The following is a 20,933-nucleotide window of genomic DNA, read 5'->3' as shown; positions in this document are numbered from 1 at the left end:
AAATTCTTAAATTCTTTTAAATTTCAGACTTTAAATTTTAAAGTCTGAAATTCTAATTGGAGTGGGAGCCACACAGCTAGTAAGCTAATGCAAAGTGACATGACTGATCTGGCTAAACATAATATTATCTAAAAAAAAAGTCGATAAATGGAAAAAACAAAAGAAAAACAAAAAAAAAAAACTGTAAATCAGATTTTAATGACATTTTCGAAACTTTCTGGGCATTCTTTTTCCCAAAACTTATTCAGGCCTGAAATGTCTCTGTTACTTTAAATCCCCTGTTAAAGTAAACACTGCAATATACTATAAAGAGTTTTTTTTTGCTGAATAATTATGGTTGCATTATCAGTGCATCCCTGTTTTAAAGCGGCAGTTTCATGCAGGAACACTCACACATTCACAGTAAATAAGAGAATATTCCACATGCTGCAATTCTCTCGTCCATAACATACCATGCAACAATAAACCCACTCTTACACACCACAATTAAAACTAACCTTCCATCTGTAGGCCTTTTAGCCCAAAAACGCTGAGATAATTAGACTGTGACAGAGAGGGGTTACACACAGAACACAGAGAGACAGAGGGAGAGATTACAGTGGTCACTATGAATACTAGCACAGGTTAGACACAACATTTTTAATTATATACAACCCCAAAACAGATCAAAGTTAGGACAGTACTGAAAATGTAAAGTGTAAAAACATTTCACTTCAATTACATTTACTTTGACCGATTCAATTGCAGACTGTATGAACCCAAGATATTCTGTGTCAAATGATTTCATGTTTTGTCTGGTCGATTTTTACATTTTTAATATACAGCTCTATATTATTTTTTTTTATTTTACCAAATTTACCAAACCTCTGGAATATAATGAAGAGGAAGATGGATGATCACAAGCCACCAAACCAAGCTGAACTGCTTGAATTTTTGCACCAGGAGTGGCATAAAGTTATCCAAAAGCAGTGTGTAAGACTGGTGGAGGAGAACATGCTAAGATAGATGAAACTGTGATTAAAAACCACAGTTATTCCAACAAATATTGATTTCTTAACTTTATGAATCAACTTGTTTTCTTTGCATTATTTGAGGTATTTTGCTATTTCAGCCATTTCAATTTTCTGCAATTAAAAGCTCTAAATGGCAATATTTTTATTTGGAATTTGGGAGAAATGTTGTCTGTAGTTTTTAGAATAAAACAACAACGTTCATTTTACTCAAACATATACCTATAAATAGCAAAATCAGAGAAACTGATTCAGAAACTGGTCTCTTATTTTTTTCCAGAGCTGTACATCAGTGCCCGCATTTCAGGCATGCTACACATTCCAGAAACGCTGGGCCAATAAAGTAGTAATTTAATTAATGTTGCCATTTTTCCTCACATTTAAAAGAACAGAATCTTTGAACCGAGCATACCAAGTGATGAAGTCTTTCAGTGTCTAAAATATTGATTAATCTGACAGCAAAAATAGGTTCTGGAACCTGAAAAGTTTATTCCCCACTGGAACCCAATTTTGGTAGAATAGGTAGGGGTGAACCGAGAGCTGTTGTGTGCGTTGCTGATGTTTTCTGTGATGTATCCTCGGTTCCACTGTAACTGATGCAAACACAAACTTTCCACAAAAAGGACGAAGGTTCTTGTAAGCAGAAAACAAAACCAGTTCAAGAACCAGACTACTCTTGGTCAAAAAGAGCTATATATGATGGTTTATTGCAGATGCCTCCAAGCTAAAAAGCTGGTTGACATAAAGCTTCTATCTTGAACATTAAACTTTTAAGCATCTTGGTCTTTATTTTGGTTGGATGAGGAGCTTGAATGCTAAGACCTCTAGATGTGAGAAGCTTAAGTTCTGGATGATGACGATCCTACAATATAGGAAAGAACTGGAGCCTCCAACAGAGGTTGTGTGTTACAACAGAGTTACAAACTTACCTCCAGGTTTCCTCGAGCCTTCTTCAGAACTCCATGCGTCAATGACACTGTTGAAATAAATAACAAAAAACATTAATGTCCTAAACTGGAGGAGCTGGAAGTGTTACTGTGTCTGTCAAATTATGTCCAATGTATATTTATGTCCAATTTTGTCTATGTACTTTGTCAAAGTATTGGGACATACCTCCTAATAATTGATACTACGTTTATAAAATCAAGCACCTAGCCATGCAGTCTGCTTTTACAACTTTTGCACAATGCTGAAAGATGTTACAGAGCATTATGTCAGAATTCTGAGAAGCATAATGCAGAAAATGCACTAATATTATAGTGATATTTTAAGCAACAGCTGGAATTCATGCATTTCCACAGAATTAATTTTGCACACTGTTCCACCTATCCTACTGCCTTGCCTTATTAATAATATACCTGTGCACTTTTAAAGTTCTCAGTGCCATGTTTTGAGTGTAAGGGCCCTCAGAATTCTACCACTAAAGTGTGGAGCTACTTTTAATGGGGTAAAAATAGAGGTTTCTCTGCACGAGTAAGGCTATGCCCCCATCACTAGCATTGTAAGCCTGTTGGAAGCACTGGCTAAAACTGATTTTAATATTAATATTTCAGTATGCTGAGGGTGCCGAGAGGTGGGCTATTCAACAAAAGTTTGTACTCATTATCGTGTTTTAAGTTAACTTCACACAGACTTCTCCTTTAAAGACTATAGCTTTAGAATGGGATGCTAAAAGAAGTATAATGTGTAGGTGTCCCTTAACTTTTGTCCCTATAGTGTACATAATTTGTGGGGTGTGTGTGTTTGTGTCTTACACTGGTCGATGATGATCCGCTCCATGCCCTCTTTAAGCTGGCTGGTGGAGCGCAAGCGTTTAACAGCACCTGTCAGCATCCTCTCCTGCTGAGCTAACCTGCTCTTCAGCCGAGAGATCTCATTCCTTAACATCTCATCCTGAGAAACAAAGAGTAGAGAGGGGAAGAGATTGGCAGAAGAGAATATATTGAAATTAAAAGTAAGATATTTTTAAATGTTGAAACGATTTAAAATAAAAAGTCACACAAAATGGAAATACGTCAGTAACAACACACAAAAAGTATAGTAATAGATTTAATTTACTACTTCATTACAATACAACACTGCAGTGAGTGTATATCTGTGTGCTGTCTACACTGTAGATGTGAGAAATATATGAAAAGTTAATTCACAAATAGGTGCTATCCTTTAAACTTTCACTTGTGGTCAAAAGTTGTAGAACACCTATTTTTTTTAAGACAAGATGCATTTATATTTTCTCATCTTAGCAATAACTTTATTTCTGCTCATCACTTCACCTGTCAGACCTCTAATTCTTCTTTTCAATGCTGAACCTGAGACTTAGTCCAGTGTTAATCTGAGCTAAAGCCGTTGCCATGTGGGTCAGCCAGACCTTTTCCTGTTTTTCCAGTTTTTTCCAGGAGTCTTTTAAATGTTCTTTGTGTTTCTCTGTATTTCATTAGTTATTATAATAAAAGTGTAAATGTGCTGTGTGTACAGTGTGTAAAAGCTGCAGTAACACCATCTGTTCCAGCACTGATTTACTAAAAAGGCGCTGGAAATTTGTAAAATATAATTTTTTGTAAAATATAATTTTTTGTAAAAATCCATTTCCAATTTTTTTCCATTGTTACTTACAAGCTGTATGCTGTTAAACAATGAATTGTTTGCTAAAAAGAACCCTTTTTTTTAACAATATATAATTTTCCTACAGGTTTTTAAAATATATTCCTTTAACAGTTTTGTAATATTTCGTAATTTATTTTTTACAATAGTAAAATAACTTTTTTAGTTTTTAGTTTTCAATTTTATTATTTTTATTAATATTATTATTATTATTTTTTGGCTGGTTTTGTACCATTATCTATTTTTGTCAAAAGAACTCTTCATATATGTTAAGTGTTTGTACGCATTACCTGCTGCATGTCTGTGAAATCTCCTGAGGGCAATGATACTCTCCACAGCAGCTTTAAGGACCTCCCTGCCTCCTCCAGAACTTGCTGCATAGTGCTCACGCTGCCTGATAAAGCCTGACACTCCAAACCCTAACAAAGAAACATGTGTGAACATGCACACAGAAAAGAAAAATCATTAACAGACACTTAACGGTCAGTATTATATATTATTGATTGAATAAATTATTAACAATCATTATTAACCAGTACACTGAACAGAGTCTGATCAGCAAAGCATAAATATGTTTTTAGTTAGTTTGTGTGTGTGTTTACCCTGCTGCTGTCCTGTAGCTGTGTATCCATGGCTGTAGTGAGTCTCTTTGCTTCACTGATCTGCTTGCGGACAGCATTATAGTCCTCTATAAGACCCAGAACATGCCGCCCGTGCCGGTCAGCCCACAACCTGTGTCCCGGCACCAACCGGGACGGAGCTGGAGAACCACTCCCCACAGAGCTCCCGCTTTCTGCACACAAGCACACAAACACACCCGTCAAATACTACTAACTACTACTTACTAGGGGTGTCACGATTCTCTAAATCCTCAATTCGATTCAATTCTTGACTTTCTTTTTTTCTTTTTTTAAAGCAGAGAGGCCTATGCCAGTTTTAGATTAGTCTATGGTCAGTCATTGGTTTGATTTATCAAATTTACAATATCTTATTTCAAAAAGTGGGCTTGATATAGTGATGCAAAGTGATCTGTAATACACCACATTAGGCACTAATGGTCAAATTTAAATAATTTAATTAAGATATATATGTAATGCCATCTAGTGGCTTTTTTTTGGAAGCATCAGTGTGCACATAGCAAAATAAATAATAAAAAAAATACAGGAACAGTCATGTAAAAAATAATAGAACAATTAGAGCCTTAACAAACTGAACTCTATCCTACTATAATTGTTAAACATGAAAAATAAGACTTTAAGACTTTTTCTTTAACAAAGATATATTATTAACTTTATCTGAGAGAAAGGTGCTCCTTAAGGAACCAAAACCATTAACATATTTGAGGCTAGACAAAACAACTGTTATTTTTATATTTTCAAGTTTTTCTTTAAGAAGATGAGAATGTCCACATTCTCTGGAGAAAGGGATGCTCTTTGAGCAGTCACAATGTCCGGGGCATCAGCTACAGTGTGCTGTGCCATTTGTGTAGCGCGCACATGCTTGCGTAGCTTAGAGGGAGGGATCATCGATCCTCTTTTTGTCTTCGAGGTTCAAAACCATGACATAATTTTGATTGATTTCAATAAAATATCAAAATCGAGACACCCCTACTACTTATATTTACCAGAGACTGCTCTTTAATTAGCTTATTTTTCTTCTGTAATTGTATACATCTTTAAGCCCCATTTAAAGCATGTCTAACCCAGCATTGCTACAGAGCAGTTAGAATTGCAACTCTTGTATTAGCATTGCTGAAGCAAAGTTAGATGTGCGGCTGTCGTAAAATAGGTCAATTTTTATGATTTTTTTTTATTTTTGACAACCAAACACCATCTACAATGAAGCTACCAAAACTATGGTTGACTACTGTGTTGTATTCTGTTTTAAATGACATATAAAAGGGGGCTGTGGAAAGGTTTGCGGTGGGTCAGGTTGGCTGTGAGTTGCATAAGTTGGGAATCCCTGCCCTAGCAAAACTGAGACATTCCTAAATAAATCAATATTAAATCAAATTTAAGACCTTGTGAATTAGAACTGATTAAATCTGGGAAATCATTAGTGATATCCAAAACACCCAAGACCATTTAGCCATTAAAGGAACATAAAGAACATACCATGAGCAGCACTGACGTGATCTGTGTAAAGCATGTCTGATTTACCCATGTCATCTGAGAGAGAGAGAGAGACAGAAAGAGTATAAAAAAAAGAGAATGAGTGACTGATCTCTGATGGACTATACAGTTATTAAATACTGCATGTGTGTGTGTACCTGGTTTAGACAGTAGGTAGTTGATGTTGATGGTGGATGGATGGTCACTGCGGGTCAGTAGCTGCTGCTCTAGTTTGTGTCTGAGTGCTGTGTTGGTCTGGATGCTTCTCTCCAGCTGCAGGCGGAGTCTCCGCACTTCACTCAACAACTCACTCAGATCCACCTGACCAGACTCCTGACCACCACCCCGCTGCTCACCTGCTAACACACACAACGTTATACAAATTTACATTATAATAATTCAACTGATCAATTTCCTGCAAAGACTTTGAGTCTCCAAAACAGAAAATTTACATAGAACTTTTAATGGCTATGCCAATATATAAAGATTTTATTCCAAGTCATTTTGAAGCATTTCTATTGATCTGTTAATTTTTTGGGCACAACACACAGAACAGCAGTCAGATTCAGATTCAGATGTCCTACAAGCTACAAGTGTGCCATACACTGGAAAAAAACGTCAAATGAAATCTCTTAAATCAAGCCCAAATCTAATCTAAAATCTAAACTTTAATGTTTCTATATTTAAACTGTTACCAGATTACAATTACTCAATTTATAAGCTTAAATTACTACAACTAACATAAATCATTTTTGGTTAATTTTAGTAAGTAATTTATGTTCTAAATGTGTCTTAAATTAACTGTAATTTATTGTAAGTAAGCAAAATTATATGCCAACAGAATAAGACACTTCAAAATAAGATAACTTTAAACTAGTAAAAATAACAAAAAATAATGAGTCTAATAATTAATCTAATAATAATACTATAATGATCTTAAAATTAAACATTATTTTAATAGCTTATATTTCTTTTGCTATGATACCATTTTGCAGTGAATAAACATGTTCATCAGTGTAACTGCATGCGTAAATACACACTCTGATAATGATTGTGTGTGCATACGGTCTCTACCTGAGCCTAAATGAGTGTGTGTTGAGCTTCTGATCTGTTCGTGCACTTGGAGCTCCACTTGTACGGACTGCAGGAGCTGCTGAGTGTCCGCCAGCTGCTGTTTCTGAAGTTTACTCTCACACTGCAGTCTTCAGACAGACACACAGACAAACACAAATTACACACACAAAACATTCCCTGAGGCTTATTCATTATAATACAACTACAACAGAAAAACAGATGAATAAAAGAAATATCCATTATTTTAGAGATAATGCAATCTGAGAAAGTACAATTTGTTATAGAAGCATGTAAATGAGAATATACACTGTTTAGCAAAATGTAATATGATGATGCTCAAATACTTATATATGATATTGATATTTACTTACATCCCTAGATTTTGGCTTTCCAAAGAACTCAATTTTTTTACCTTTGCAGAATGGAAAGTCATGTATAGCTTTCTCATTACTAAACAATACAGAAGGTTTCAGACCTTTAGGTCATTACCTAACACGGGTATATCAGTGTGTTGAACTGTGTGAGAGTTTGAGTGTAAGATGAAACGCTAATTAACCAATTAGCTACGCTCTCATCATTACAGCTTATAAGCACATAATTACAAACACGTATCTTACCCAGTCATCTGACACTACACAGACACACTCTTATTCCATGTTACAGAGCTATAGTGTTACAGGAAAATTTATAGAGCTGCATTATCTGTGCCTTGTGTTCTCTAAACAATGGGCTATAAACCACTAGCTCCATGTAGTTCGTTCTGTACATACATGTTTGTGGTAGCTGTTCAGGTTACCCTTTACAGTGTGTGTATTACCTGTAAAATTCATCCTGCAGGTGTATGCGCTCTTGACGGAGCGTTTCACACTGTTTTCTGCTCATCTCCAGTTTAGCAGTGCGTCTGGCCAGGGTTTCTCTCAGACGCTCATTCTCCTTCTGTTTATCTACACACACAAAACAGTAAGTGTTAACATCCTTAAGGAAGAACAGCGATGCGATATGGTCTTATTATTTTAATCATTTTAAATAATTTAACAATTATCTGTTGGTTCCACCTTAAAATCACTGTGTCATACCTGCATGGGAATACCAGAAGCAAAATATACCAATTCTTGCATAATGCTTTTTGTAATTTTGTATGCTACAGTTGACACGTGTAACACACTTTAATGCACTGCTGTAAATACAAAGGATGCTGTGAGGACAGCTGTACAAGTTTGACTGTTTACAAGCTTCGAAATACAGAAGCGTTATGAGAAGTGAAAGAAGCATGATTTTTCACATGGTTATTGCATACATTCATTAGATTTCTAGATACTATTACAATATAAAAATATATATATTCAGTATACATTTAGAATATATTCAGTGACGTCATCAAATACTTAAAATCATGTTAAATCAGCTGTGTATGCATGTAGATGTTCATTAATGATGTGTGTACCTCTTGACCCCTGGCTGAGCTGCTCTTTGAGTGTGCGGTTCTGAGCCAAGAGGAACTGGAGCTCACTGGTCAGCTGACCCGGTTCTTCAGATCCAGCAATAAAGATGTTAGTAGCTGCTAAGCAAAAAATAAATATAAATGTTCTATCATAAATGTACAACATTATGTATAGTTTGGGGTGTGTGTGTGTGTGTGTGTGTGTGTGTGTAAGTAAAAGAAAAAGAGGTTGTGAATACCCGGGTCTCTCTCGACCTCCTGCAGTTTTCTCTCCAGCTGCTCACGCAGTCTTTCATTGGTACGGATGGTCTCTTCCAGACGCTGGCGTAGAGCTCGAATCTCCAGCAGGTGTTCCGCCAAGAGATCTAAAAAAGAGAGAGAAAATGAGATTAATGACTATTAAAAAATTCTGTATGTATCTAAAAAAAAAAAAAAAAAAAAAAGACAAAACCACTGCCACACACTCCTACCTGAACTGATGCCCTGGCTCCCTGCTTCCTGCTGAACTCTGTGTTGCTGCTCCTGCGGTCTCTCTGCCGCTTGGCTTTGAGCAGGTGTGTGTGTTTTTGATGGGCTGCTCTGGACATGCGAGTGTGTGAGGATGGAGCGGGTGAGGTCAAGTTCACTCTTCAGGGTAGCATTGAGCTCCTCACTGCTCCTTAGCTGTTCCTGCAGACGTCCATTCTCCCTCTGCAGCAAATGGGCACTACCATCACCGCCATCAGACACTCCCACACCAGGAGACAAGCCACCGGGGAACGAGGCTGCACCGATCTCAGGAACACCACCATTAGTCACCTTCGTACCTACAAAAGACCAGGAAGAGACCAAATTTTAGGGACAAAACACGGTTATAAACAAAATCAGTGGTTTCAGGCCCTGGATCTGAAAAAAATTCTGTCCTGCACATGTCAGTATTTATTCTGCTGCAAAATACACCTGATCCAGCCAGAGAACTTTGTAAATCAGTATTATGAAAATTTGGTATTTTTTGCTCATCTGTTTATTTACAGTGAGCTTAGATTTACAGGTTTCCACTAAAGCTGGAGCATTAGCATTAAGCAGTTAGTGGCTAATGCTATCTGACAGAGCTACACTGAGGAGCCCTGAGTGTTATGCTAAGCCAGGGTGATATTAGCAAGGGGTTCATCCCACGTAACTTGTTTTAACACAGTAAACATGCAGGCTACAATTTGATTTACTCACCTTTGAACAGCAAAAGAGCTACTGCTGTGGTTAGCGGCTAATGCTAATGCTGCTCCAGCAGTGCTAGCCGGGGTTAGCAGCAGGCTACAGGCCGAAAATACTCACCTCTGGATAGCCAAAGAGCTAGCGCTTAGTGTGGTTAGCGGCTAATGCTAATACTGCTGGAGAACTAAACTTAAATTCCTGTATAACACTGCACTTCAGCAGAGTGTCTTTCTTGCTACTTACAACCTGACTGGTAAAATTTAAACATAAGCCTCATCGGATTATAAGGTGGATTGATGATTGTTGGGGAAATTAAAGGATTTTAATGCGTCTTATAGTGTAAATAATAAGGTATTTTACGTTATGGGGTTGAGAGGCGTATGAGCCACTTTTTAAATACTCTTTTTAATACTCATTTAAAAAAGGGGGATGTTAATGCAGTTTTTCCAGCTACAACAGCCCACTGCCCCTTCGCCCGTACTGTGTGGGTGTGATACAATTATATTATTTATACTGTTACATCCATCCCTATATTTAAGTAATAAATATATATATATATTTAAACTAAGTTCAATAGCTCAGTTAGCATTGTGATGGGCCCAGAGTGGCAATGACTATTAATCCCTATTAATCTTTTCTTTTACAATGTCCAACCATTACAATGTGTAGGACAGGGTTCTCCAGGATCATACTGCAACACCATAAAATGGACAACACAAGATTACAGCCACAGAGAATATAGAATACAATGTATGGATTCCAATGCAAACCTGACAAAATAAGAGCTAAAATAAAACAAAAACAGGCAAGTAAAAAAATGACGGATGTGACCAAAACATTATATGAGAACTACATGGACTTTACCTTCCTCTTTAGAAGCTTTAAGAACTTTTCTCCATCTGCCACGAGAGACCCCACTCTGCAGCATCTGCACTTCAGTCATTTCTGCAGGCTCTGTCTTAATCTCTCCCTCAGTACCGGTAATCAATTTTAGTGCCTGTTCAGTCTCGGTTTTCCAGTCTATAACAATTTCAGTGTTACCGAAGCCTGAAAACTGCTTTTACAGTTAATACACAACCTGGATAGAGTCCCGCTCTTAATTTTAGAATTTAAAACAGCTTCAACACCACTACTGTATTAGGTTCTGTACCAGCAGATCTAGAACACATCTGATAGCATGTTCGCATTAGCCTAGCTTTAATACAGCTATTTCTATGTTAGTACTTAACTTGGTACTTAATAATAAGCTATTTTAATGCCAGCACAGCACCAAGAACATTCACATTAAGCTAGCCAAGTCATGTCAGCCAAGTCTCAACACCACTGTAATAACCTCAATATTAGCAAAGTTTCAATAGTGCAGCTAAAATTTCAGAATTCAGCATAGACAGACTAGTATGCTATCAGTTCTGCATTAGCCAGTACGGAACACTGCTGTTAAAAATTAGAATGAGTCTAGCTTCAATACAGCCGTGACAACTGCCTTAATATCATAACATTTTAAGTCTTAGCCTAGTCTCAGAATTGCTGTAGCAATTTCTTTGTCAGCATAGCCTCAATACCACACAAACATGTGTTAAAAGAGGCTAAGTCTGGTTTTAACACCACTGTGACAATTTTAATATACAAAATATTCAATAATGCGGTCACAATTTCAGAATTCAGTATAGCTAAAATATAATTTCTACAAGTATTCGACCAGCCGTTCTGAAACACAGTTACTTCAATACAGCTGTTAGACTGTTAGCATTAGCCTAGCTTCAATACAGCTGTTAAACTGCATTAGCCAAGCTATAACAAAGTTTCAATATGAATATTAATCTTCAAAACTGCAGTCACAATTTCAGAATTTAACATGACTAAAATACTTCAGGTTTTCCACCAGGTGGTTTGGAACACAGTTATTAGACTGTTGGCATTAGCCTAGCTTCAATACAGCTTTTAGACGGTTAGCATTAACCTAGCTTTAATACAGCTTTTAGACGGTTAGCATTAACCTAGCTTCGATACAGCTTTTAGACTGTTTGCATTAGCCTAGCTTCAATCCAGCTTTTAGACGGTTAGCAGTAACCTAGCTTCGATACAGCTTTTAGACTGTTTGCATTAGCCTAGCTTCAATCCAGCTTTTAGACGGTTAGCAGTAACCTAGCTTCGATACAGCTTTTAGACTGTTTGCATTAGCCTATCTTCAATACAGCTTTTAGACGGTTAGCATTAACCTAGCTTCGATACAGCTTTTAGACTGTTTGCATTAGCCTAGCTTCAATACAGCTTTTAGACGGTTAGCATTAACCTAGCTTCAATACAGTTTTTAAAATGTTAGCATTAGCCTAGCTTCAATACAGTTTTTAAAATGTTAGCATTAGCCTAGCTATAACGAAGTTTCAATATAAATATAAGCAAATCTTCAATACTGCTATTACAATTTCAGAATTTCTCATAGCTAAAATACCACTTCTAAAAGTTTTCCACCAGTCTGGAATACAGTGATTAGACTGTTAGCATTATACTAGCTTCATTACACCTGTTTGCCTGCCAGCATTAGTCTAGTTTCAATACAGCTGTTGACTGTTAGCATTAGCCTAGCTTTAACACAACTCAAACTTCAATATATATTTCAACGTTTAGCAAAGCCTCAAAAACACTGCTACAAGCTCTTCACTACTTTGTATGAAATGCAGTCACTGGAAATTTAGCATTAGCGTAGCTCTACTTTAATACTAAGACTAAATCTTGTGTTAACATAACATTTGCATGTTAACATAGCCTCAATGTCATGCTTATATCATACCAATCAAAAACATCAATATTAAGCTCCTTAACATTAAGCTACTCAAGTCAGCCTAGTCTTATTACCACTGTGACAAATCTTCAATACCACAGTCACAGTTTCAGAATTCTACAAGTTTTTTTCAGACTGCCACCAGGCAGCCTGGAATACAGTTATTAGAATGTTAGAATTAGCCTAGCTTCAATACAGCTGCTAGACTGTTAGCATTAGCCTAGCTTTAACACAGCTGTAACAACTTTTAGGCTAATGCTGTTCCAACACACACATTTCAAAATTTAGCACAGCTTGAAAAACACTGGTACAATTTTGTTCACTAGCTGGTATAGAATGAGGTTACTAAAAATGTGCATTATTCTAGCTCTAATACAGCTGTGACAATTTATATAGTAGTGCTACTTTAATATTAAAGAAAAAACTAGTTTTAGTTTTAACACAGCTGTGACAAATTGTTAAACATGATAGTGCTGTTTTAACACAGAACAAAATTATTAATGTTAGCCTAATATCAACATTTCTGTAGAGATTTTATTTTTTCATAGCCTCAATACAACTTTAAAATCATACTAATATAAAACACAAACAGTAAGATAGGCTACTCCACTCTTACTCAAGCCATGTCTCTGACAGTTTCAATCATATTAGCAAAGCTTCAATACTACAGCCAAAATTTTGACATTCACTGCTACACATTCTTTACTAGCTGGTATGGAATGCAGTCATTAGAACTCAGCATTATTCTAGCTCTAATACAGCTGTGAAAATGTATATATAAATGCTACTTTAATACTAAGGATACAACAGAACATCAACATAAATACGTTTAACATTAAACTATTCAAGTCATTCTAGTCTTAACACCACTGTGACAATTCCAATATCAGCTGAGCTTCAATACTACTGCTACAGATTCTACCACAGTCGATTTTAGCTGTTAAAGCTACAGTTTGTCTATAGTTGCAGTTTTGAAGGAGAATCTTGTAGATCTTAGACAGAGCTAAAATATGAATAGTCTAAACTATGCAATAAAGCACAATCCAGATTTTAGCTTAGCGTCAACAAATACTCAGTCCAGTCCGGTCTCTGTGAATTGTAGTCCATCCAATATCAGCCAAAGTCATCTCAACTGCAAGAGCACTGCTTTCACTAAATTCAGCACCAGCCTCATCCTGCTGTGTAAAAAAAAAACCACACAAACAAAGCTGGCCTGCTAATCTCTCAAGCTACTGTAAGTGGAAACCTGAAGCTGCTAGGCCTCAGGAAAGGTAAAAGTGTCCTAGAAAGTACTAGAAGAGCTAGGTGTGCTGATCTGAAGGATGCTGCTCTCCGTTCACCTGTACTGAGCCATGTCAAACTCTCAACAAGTAAAGAGGGGAGGTCAAACACCCCCCACGCACGCACACACAACAAACAAATGATGGGGATATCAAGACCACAGTGCTGCAGGAGATTAAACAGGATAGGACTGGTGAATAATGTATCTGTGAGGGCCAGTAACTGGACACCAGTCACTCTGCTACACCTCTCCATTATGCCGCACTCGAAACACTTGCACAGACAGAAACGGGGATTAATGGAAAATAAGTGTGATCAGACCGAGCCGGGACAGCGATTCACACCATCTCCTCCACAGGGGGGAAAATATGTATTTTTAATGAGAGGATATAACAAACCACAGGATCCAGCTACACAAGCACAGATATACCTACCCTGAATCAACACCTGTAAGGAAAATATGAGAAGCACTTTTTACCTACCTCTGTCAATCATTAGCCTCCCCCCCCCCGTTTCACCACTGAAGACAGTAATTCATCACCCGGTAACATAATACAAGAAGATGGTAAATCCTGCACCAAACATTTGGGGTTAGACATAGGGCTCATTTCTGTCCCTTATTCTCTACTCTGCCTTAACTGCTGTGGCCTTTTACTATCCAAACAGTGACATTTAAAACAAACATGAAGACCTGACACCTAACAGCTAGGGTGCTCTGGCCATTTATAATCCAATCAGCAACATTTAACCCAAACATGAGATCTGAGACCTTACTAACTGGAAAGACCTGGTCAACCCTTCCATCATTTATCTAAAGCTCTGTCACTCTCTCAAGGTATTTAGAACATCTCACTTGTATAATTAAAGTCATATACTTAATAAAAATAAATCCTCTTATATGTCTGCACCCGCCAATATGCAAAAACTTCATGTCTCCAAAATGAGTAGGAATAAAAGCCCTCTTTACTTTCAAATAGGGCAGAGCGATTTTGGAAGTCAGACTTACATGTTTATTTGCAGATATGCCAAAATAGTATCAAACCACATTATTCAGAGCACCTATCAAATATGTAAAGTTCTTGTTTCTTTGACATTCATTTTCAAGGGTGTCAAAACCATACAAGCAGAAAAAAACAGTGTAAATAAAAAAGGTTAATTTAGCTACTTCTTTTAAAGAATAACAAGCAGAATTTATTGTTGAACAATGTGCAAAAATAATATTTCAGTTAAGGAAAAGTGCCAATATGAAAATTAGGTTAAAATAATTTAATGGACAAAGATTAGAAAGATTAAAGAACATCAGCCAGATTTAAATTATGTCAAAAGAAAAGCAGCAAACAGCAAAAATGAGATATGAGGTTTTGTTCTAACAGTGACATGCTGTTTCTGCAACCTCTGTAAACATGTAACCTCCAGGTGGGAGCAGAATGACCCCACAGTGAGCTCAAAGGCTTAGAGAGACATTAATAATTTAACTCTTTTGTTATTGCTAACTTAAATCACCTGCAGGTGTCCACAGGTTCTTTACTTTAGCGTTACAAGTTTTGTGGTTGCATTTCAGGGCATGTCCTCGACTAACAGCAGGGTCAGCCATGCTACAGCACTTCCTGCAGCAAAACAGTTAAGGGCTATGCTCAAAGGCCCAACAGTGACAACTTGGCAAACTCAGTTATACAACCTACAACCCTGTGATCAATAATTCAGCACTCTAGAACTATCTGAATTATTACAATGAACTCGAATATAATGTCATCGGACTTTCAAGATAATTACCACCACTCACATTCTAATATTAAAAATCACCATCACATATATTTTCACTCCCTACTAAACATAGAACAGCTAGAAAAAAGGCAATTGCTGGATATCTGATTGTGAAGTAAAAGTATATATATTAATACATTTCTGTGTATGCCATTACACATATGCCAACTACTTCTGTTTAATCCTGCTGCTGAGGTCTTAAGAGTGTGCCCTGTGATGCTCTCAAACCCCACTTAGAAATATGGGGGCAGTGGTCACCATTCACGGCAAGCTTTGCTAACCTTACATGAGCAGGAAGTAACAAGGTGTGTGTATGTGTGTGTGTGTGTGTATGCTGGTTTGAGTTAAGTGAGGTCAGTTCAGGTGAGGTCAGATCAGGTGAGTGTTACCTGTGGATGCTCTGTCGAAGGCGCGTGTGCGCAGGGCGGTTGGACTGTCATGAATAGAGACGGTGCCATCATTAGAGATCCTGTCACTCATCTCGGAGTCTGAGTCCTGATGCATGTCGACAGTTCGGTTGTGGAGTCCATCCTTCAGCTGCCGGATGAGCTTGTCCTTCTCCCGGAGTTCAGCAGAGAGCCTGATGCACACAAACACACAAGGCAGTTGGGAACAGGTAAATTCTGAATTTCAAGGGATAAGAGAGATATATCTATTCTCAAAAACAGGGTAAAGTTTTTAAAGAATATTTTACATGTAAAGTTGTCAGACAGTGGTTCATTTAGTGTTGTGTTTTACTGTTTTGTATCTACTGTAACTGTAGATTATCCCTTACTTGATATAAAAAAATGAAAAGGAATCTGATAGTAATCTGTTATACTCATTTTGTTGTGTGATGTATGCACACTTAAAGTAAGTTGGATTGCAGCAGAGAGGCAGAATTTGGCACAATATCTGGAATGTCAACTCGCCAAACTGAAAACATGCCACCGTCCAGAACACACACTTCTACGAAATTTCTTAAAAGTGCACCTACTCTCCTAACATCTCTAACAAACTTAACTATTTCTAACCTCTTTTTCTTTTTCCCCTCCTTCAGCTTTCCTCCTCTATCCCACTATTCATCTTATATCCAACTATCCTCCTACAGACCCTGCAAACAAAATGCTTTGCTTTGGACTTCTAGGTCCTCTGTTGCTTCTGTACCTCATTTTTGCAAGTTGCTTTGGATAAAAGTGTTCGCTAAATGCTTTATAATGTAATATAATGAGTACAAGGAGACTCAGCAAGTATTTAGCAAAGTTTTTTAGTTTGCTTACTAAACCGAGAGTGAAACTAAAAGGAACCAGACTAACGGTATACAATGTAACAAACTCACAAACCTTGAGTTGTGAAAATACCCTAAAATAGGGGTGGGAGACAGAGGACCACAGTTCAGCAGAGGTTGATATTAATCCTCTTGTTACCTGCTCAGTTGAATCATGTGGTTTGGGCAGGAAACCAAACAATTTGTTTGGAAATCTGCCCCTACAGGACACCCCTCCCCAGCCCCTTATTTACGGACTATCAAGTTTACTGTAGAAAAGGCTCTGAGTGGTCCAGAGGGCTAAGGACTGCCACTATGATCAGGAGATCACCGGTTCGAATCCTGTTAATGTAGCTTGCCATTGGCTACAGGAGTCCTGAGAGAGCACAATTGGTCTTGCTCTCTCTGGGTGGGTAGATGGCACTCTCTCCCCACATCATTTCAAAGGGTGATGTCTGTGAACTGATGTATCAGAACCAAGTCGCCGCGTTTTCTCTAAGCCTGCTGTTATGCTACTCGGCAATGCTGCATCAGCAGCAATTCGAAAAGAGGAGGCATGTGCTAGTCTTCACCCTCATAGTTTTGGGGCATCACTAGCGATAGGGGGAGTCCTAATGAGTGGGTTGCGTTATTGGCCATGTAAATTGGGGAGAAAATAGGGGGAATAAATTAATTAAAATTATTAAGTTCTCTGTGAAAGAACAGCACACTGTAAGGTAATAACCAAAAGTGAACACATACATGCACTGATGACAAACAAGCTATTCAGCTAACTGTTCACACAAAGTCAGATCAGAGTCAGTTTAAACTAAATCCATGGAAAATCTTGCATATATTGTAAAAGAAACAGTAAAGGACAGGACAGTCACAGTCTAAAGAAAGCAGGGTTTTGGCCTTTACTTTTGACCACCCAAAACATTGCTTAACTACAACACAAGAGATACAGAATCAGATCTGAAAAGAAGTCACATCATGCACTCTACAGGTTCCCCTTAAACCTCACACAAAAACACACCAGGAAGAGCTATCTAGAAGAGAAAATACCCCTTCCTTCATTATTTGGCTTTTATTTAACTGAAATTAGAGACAGAGAGAGACAGCACACACACTTCACACTGCACCACAGCGGCAGCCCCACTCACAGATCCATGTGCTGCTTGGTGGCCAGAGCTAGATTCTGGTTCTGTCGGCACAGATACACAATCTGCAGCTGCTGCTGCTCCCTGTCGCCCTCTAGCTGAGAACGCAGACACTGCAGCTCCTCCATTAGCCAGTCACACTCACTGCTACCACAGCAGCATTAACACAGGCCGTAAAATTAAAACACGTACACAGCTACATACAGTTCATTATAACAGTGATCAGGAAGGAAGGCAGCATTCTGATAAGTTGAACACATTCAAATCTACTATTTATCAATAAATGGCATATTCCGCCGATTCTGTCCCCAGGAAATGACACACGCACACACAATAACTTAAAATACTATTTTTTTAGAAATACTTTTTTACTTAATACTATTTTTTATTATTGAGCACAGGGTCTTGTATGTTTACCTTATACCAAAAGAAAGATATGTAATTAAATAATAATAACTACTTAGATCCTTTACCATCAAGTATAATTATATAATATAATAAAATCTTTCAGAGATGTAATTGTTTTTGCATTGTTGTGTGACTCCAAATCCCATCTATGCTTTAAAATATTTTTTTTCATAATAAATCCATGATATTTAAGTTAAAATATGTTTTTTTTATTTTATTTGATATTTACGCTGACATATCAAAACTCATGTGCTAGCAGCAAGTGAGTTGATCATAATGTGTTACCCTAGGGAATGGCTTAACAGCATCCGCACCTGTTAGGTTATGAGGTGTTATCTTGTGAGTGAGTTCAAACACTGGTCAGTCGTTGGAGAGCTGGAGCGAAGCCTGATATTGAGTGCGAGGTGGATTGTACATGGTATTTCTAAAGGACATTCCTCAATCCACACGGTCACGTTTACTTGGAATACGACTTTAGAAGGCATTACCACCTACATTGGACTGTGCAGTGGAAGGCAATTATTATGATTGGCTAGAATTGTCCATGCAGACAGACAAACAATTCAGGGGGCCACGCAGGTCTGCTATGTTCTATAGCTTCCATAAGGCATTGCAAATGTCATGGGACGTGAAACCATTATCTGGCCTGTGTCCTTTGGCATGACAGTGTATATATATACACCATTCACAAGCCCGAGGTCAGTGAGTGTAGTGTTTTATTTTCTTCCTCAAAAACATGTCAGTGCTCAGATAAAATTGTGCAAACTCTATGATGATGTAACCCACTATCCAAGGCCAAGATTTAAAAAAAAAAAAAAAAAAAAAGGCAAAGGATGAGTGTGTGAGGTTATGTTACATAATCACACAAACATGTCTAAAGCACTTTTTTTATCCAAAGTCTCTCTGGAAGTGAAGGCTTTAAATGCTTGAAGGATTACTCAGTTTGGTTTTTAGCTGATTACATTTTGCCTTGCAGAGTGTGACTGAAATCCCACAGAGTACGTCAGAAACAGCACTGCAATAATCAGAGCACTTGTTAAATACACATACTGCTCTGGAATCCTGCCTATGTACTCAGGACTTTTCTTGTAGATGTAGAAGGGTAAGAAATGAAAGATTGTGTATCTAATTCTGGGTGGATGTAAAGTCTGATATGCTTACCTCAGCGCCAGCTCCACGCTCATCCGTTCATCATTATCTACACAAGCATCTCCTGGAAAACAGAGAGGAGGATCACACGTGAGAACAGCATCTCCATATAACCTATACAACACCAGTCCACCAACCTTGCATCAAGATAAGACCTGTGTCTTAGTGTGTGTTTTATACTACCCATCTCACCTGAACAGCATTTTATATTTTGAGTATTTCTACAGCTCTGGGAAAAAAATAAGAGACCACTTACAAATGATGAGTTTCTTTGATATTACCTCTGAAATATAATCAAGAGGAAAATGGATGATCACAAGCCATCAAACCAAGTTAAACTGCTTGAATTTTTGCACCAGGAGTGGCATAAAGTTACCCAAAAGCAGTGTGAAAAACTGGTGGAGGAGAACATTCTTTGCATAATTTGTTATTCTCTTTTTTGTTATTTTAGCCATTTTGCATTTTCTGCAAATAAATGCTCTAAATGACAGACTTTGACTCAGACGCAAAAAATGTGAATTTTAAGAGTTGATTTAAAGATACTGTGATATTTGCTTTAGTAGATGGATATTGCAGATCTGTTATTAGTTTAAAATCTTTACAACTGACTAAAGCCCCATCCCACACTGTGTCCTATGCATAGGTTGTTAAGGCATGCTTTGTTAAAACTTCAACCCTGATATACTTTCTACTAGAACATACAGCACTATACAGATATAACTCACCCTGCTCCAGCTTCTCCAGCAGACTGAGACTGCGGTCCAGCTGCTGCCTCAGTGTTGTGTCCAGCACTGGTTGCCCATCACTAGGCTGCAGAAGATCCCCCAGAGCGCCGCGGAGCTCCTGGAGCTGCCTGCGCTGCTCTACACCAAGAAATCGAGACAGACGGATCTGCTCACGCAACTCACACAGTTCTCGAGCTTGAGACTGCACCAGAGACTCAATCCTGCAGAGAACAACAATGCTTTCAGCCACTACTTTCACAGTAAATATAACATACTCATTGTACTAGGCTGAGTAATGTACTCTCTAATGTACTATCCTGTTAGTGATGATAATGAATAAAGGGTTTTTTCCCACTCTTACTTGGATGGTGAAGCTGATTGGCTGCTTCTGCTCATGGATCGCTCTCTCTCCAGGTCGACGGTGAGCTGAGCAATCTGAGCCTTCATCATCCGTCTGTCCTCCTCTTCCTCTCTGCTTACAGGCTCTGAGGCAATGCTTAGCGCTTCTACAGACAGAGACTTCTTCCTCAGGAGTCGCTGGAGGTGATTGATGACCTTGTGCTGGCTCTCGACCTGTAGCCTCAGTTGCTGGAGCTGCTGGCGCAGCAGGGCGGGGTCGAGGTTGGGGTCAGCAGGATCGGTGCTGGAGTTGCAGGGTCTCGGGGAGCTCAGATCAGGGGAGCTGGCGTAGGAAGGGCTGGATGCTGTAGTGTCCAGATTCTCTACAGAGGAGAACCCAGCTAGGGTGTGCTTCAGAGAAGGAGAGAGAGCAGGGTCTGAAGGTCCAATGCCATCCACATCTGTGAGAGAGAGAAAGAGAGAGAGAGCACGAGAGAGAGCGTGAGAAAGAGAGAAAAACAAACAAAGGAAGAACCAGAATTACACATTTAGTCCAAAACATCATCATACCGTTACCACCGTAGAGATATCAGCCATACTTCAGCATGCAGCAAAGTGCCAATTAGTAAAAGACATCTTCCCATCATTCCCAGAAACATGCACAACCAAAGA

The 20,933-nt window shown here is 38.1% G+C and overlaps 1 protein-coding gene across 8 annotated transcripts in view; it reads right to left on the bottom strand.

Moving 5' to 3' along the window:
* The window catches only part of cdk5rap2 (CDK5 regulatory subunit associated protein 2), a 73,879-nt gene that overhangs the window by 1,484 nt on the left and 51,462 nt on the right, over positions 1-20,933 (bottom strand). For 3 of the 8 annotated variants that reach the window (XM_007256572.3, XM_007256568.4, XM_007256570.4), the window contains 16 exons: positions 20,284-20,722; positions 19,923-20,143; positions 19,210-19,261; positions 15,645-15,835; positions 8,708-9,043; positions 8,477-8,602; positions 8,241-8,357; positions 7,614-7,740; positions 6,797-6,924; positions 5,881-6,081; positions 5,726-5,779; positions 4,214-4,404; positions 3,902-4,030; positions 2,765-2,903; positions 1,940-1,986; positions 498-543 (listed from right to left, as the gene is read on the bottom strand). In XM_007256572.3, the coding sequence (XP_007256634.3) occupies positions 498-543; positions 1,940-1,986; positions 2,765-2,903; positions 3,902-4,030; positions 4,214-4,404; positions 5,726-5,779; positions 5,881-6,081; positions 6,797-6,924; positions 7,614-7,740; positions 8,241-8,357; positions 8,477-8,602; positions 8,708-9,043; positions 15,645-15,835; positions 19,210-19,261; positions 19,923-20,143; positions 20,284-20,722 (2,544 nt within the window). The remainder of the gene's footprint in view (positions 1-497; positions 544-1,939; positions 1,987-2,764; positions 2,904-3,901; positions 4,031-4,213; positions 4,405-5,725; positions 5,780-5,880; positions 6,082-6,796; positions 6,925-7,613; positions 7,741-8,240; positions 8,358-8,476; positions 8,603-8,707; positions 9,044-15,644; positions 15,836-19,209; positions 19,262-19,922; positions 20,144-20,283; positions 20,723-20,933) is intronic. The other 5 variants (XM_049466169.1, XM_049466168.1, XM_015607671.3 and 2 more) reach the window with 4 other exon arrangements.

The sequence above is a fragment of the Astyanax mexicanus genome, chromosome 17, assembly GCF_023375975.1.
Source record: "Astyanax mexicanus isolate ESR-SI-001 chromosome 17, AstMex3_surface, whole genome shotgun sequence".
Lineage (NCBI taxonomy): Eukaryota > Metazoa > Chordata > Actinopteri > Characiformes > Acestrorhamphidae > Astyanax > Astyanax mexicanus.
This window is presented reverse-complemented; position numbering and strand designations above follow the sequence as displayed.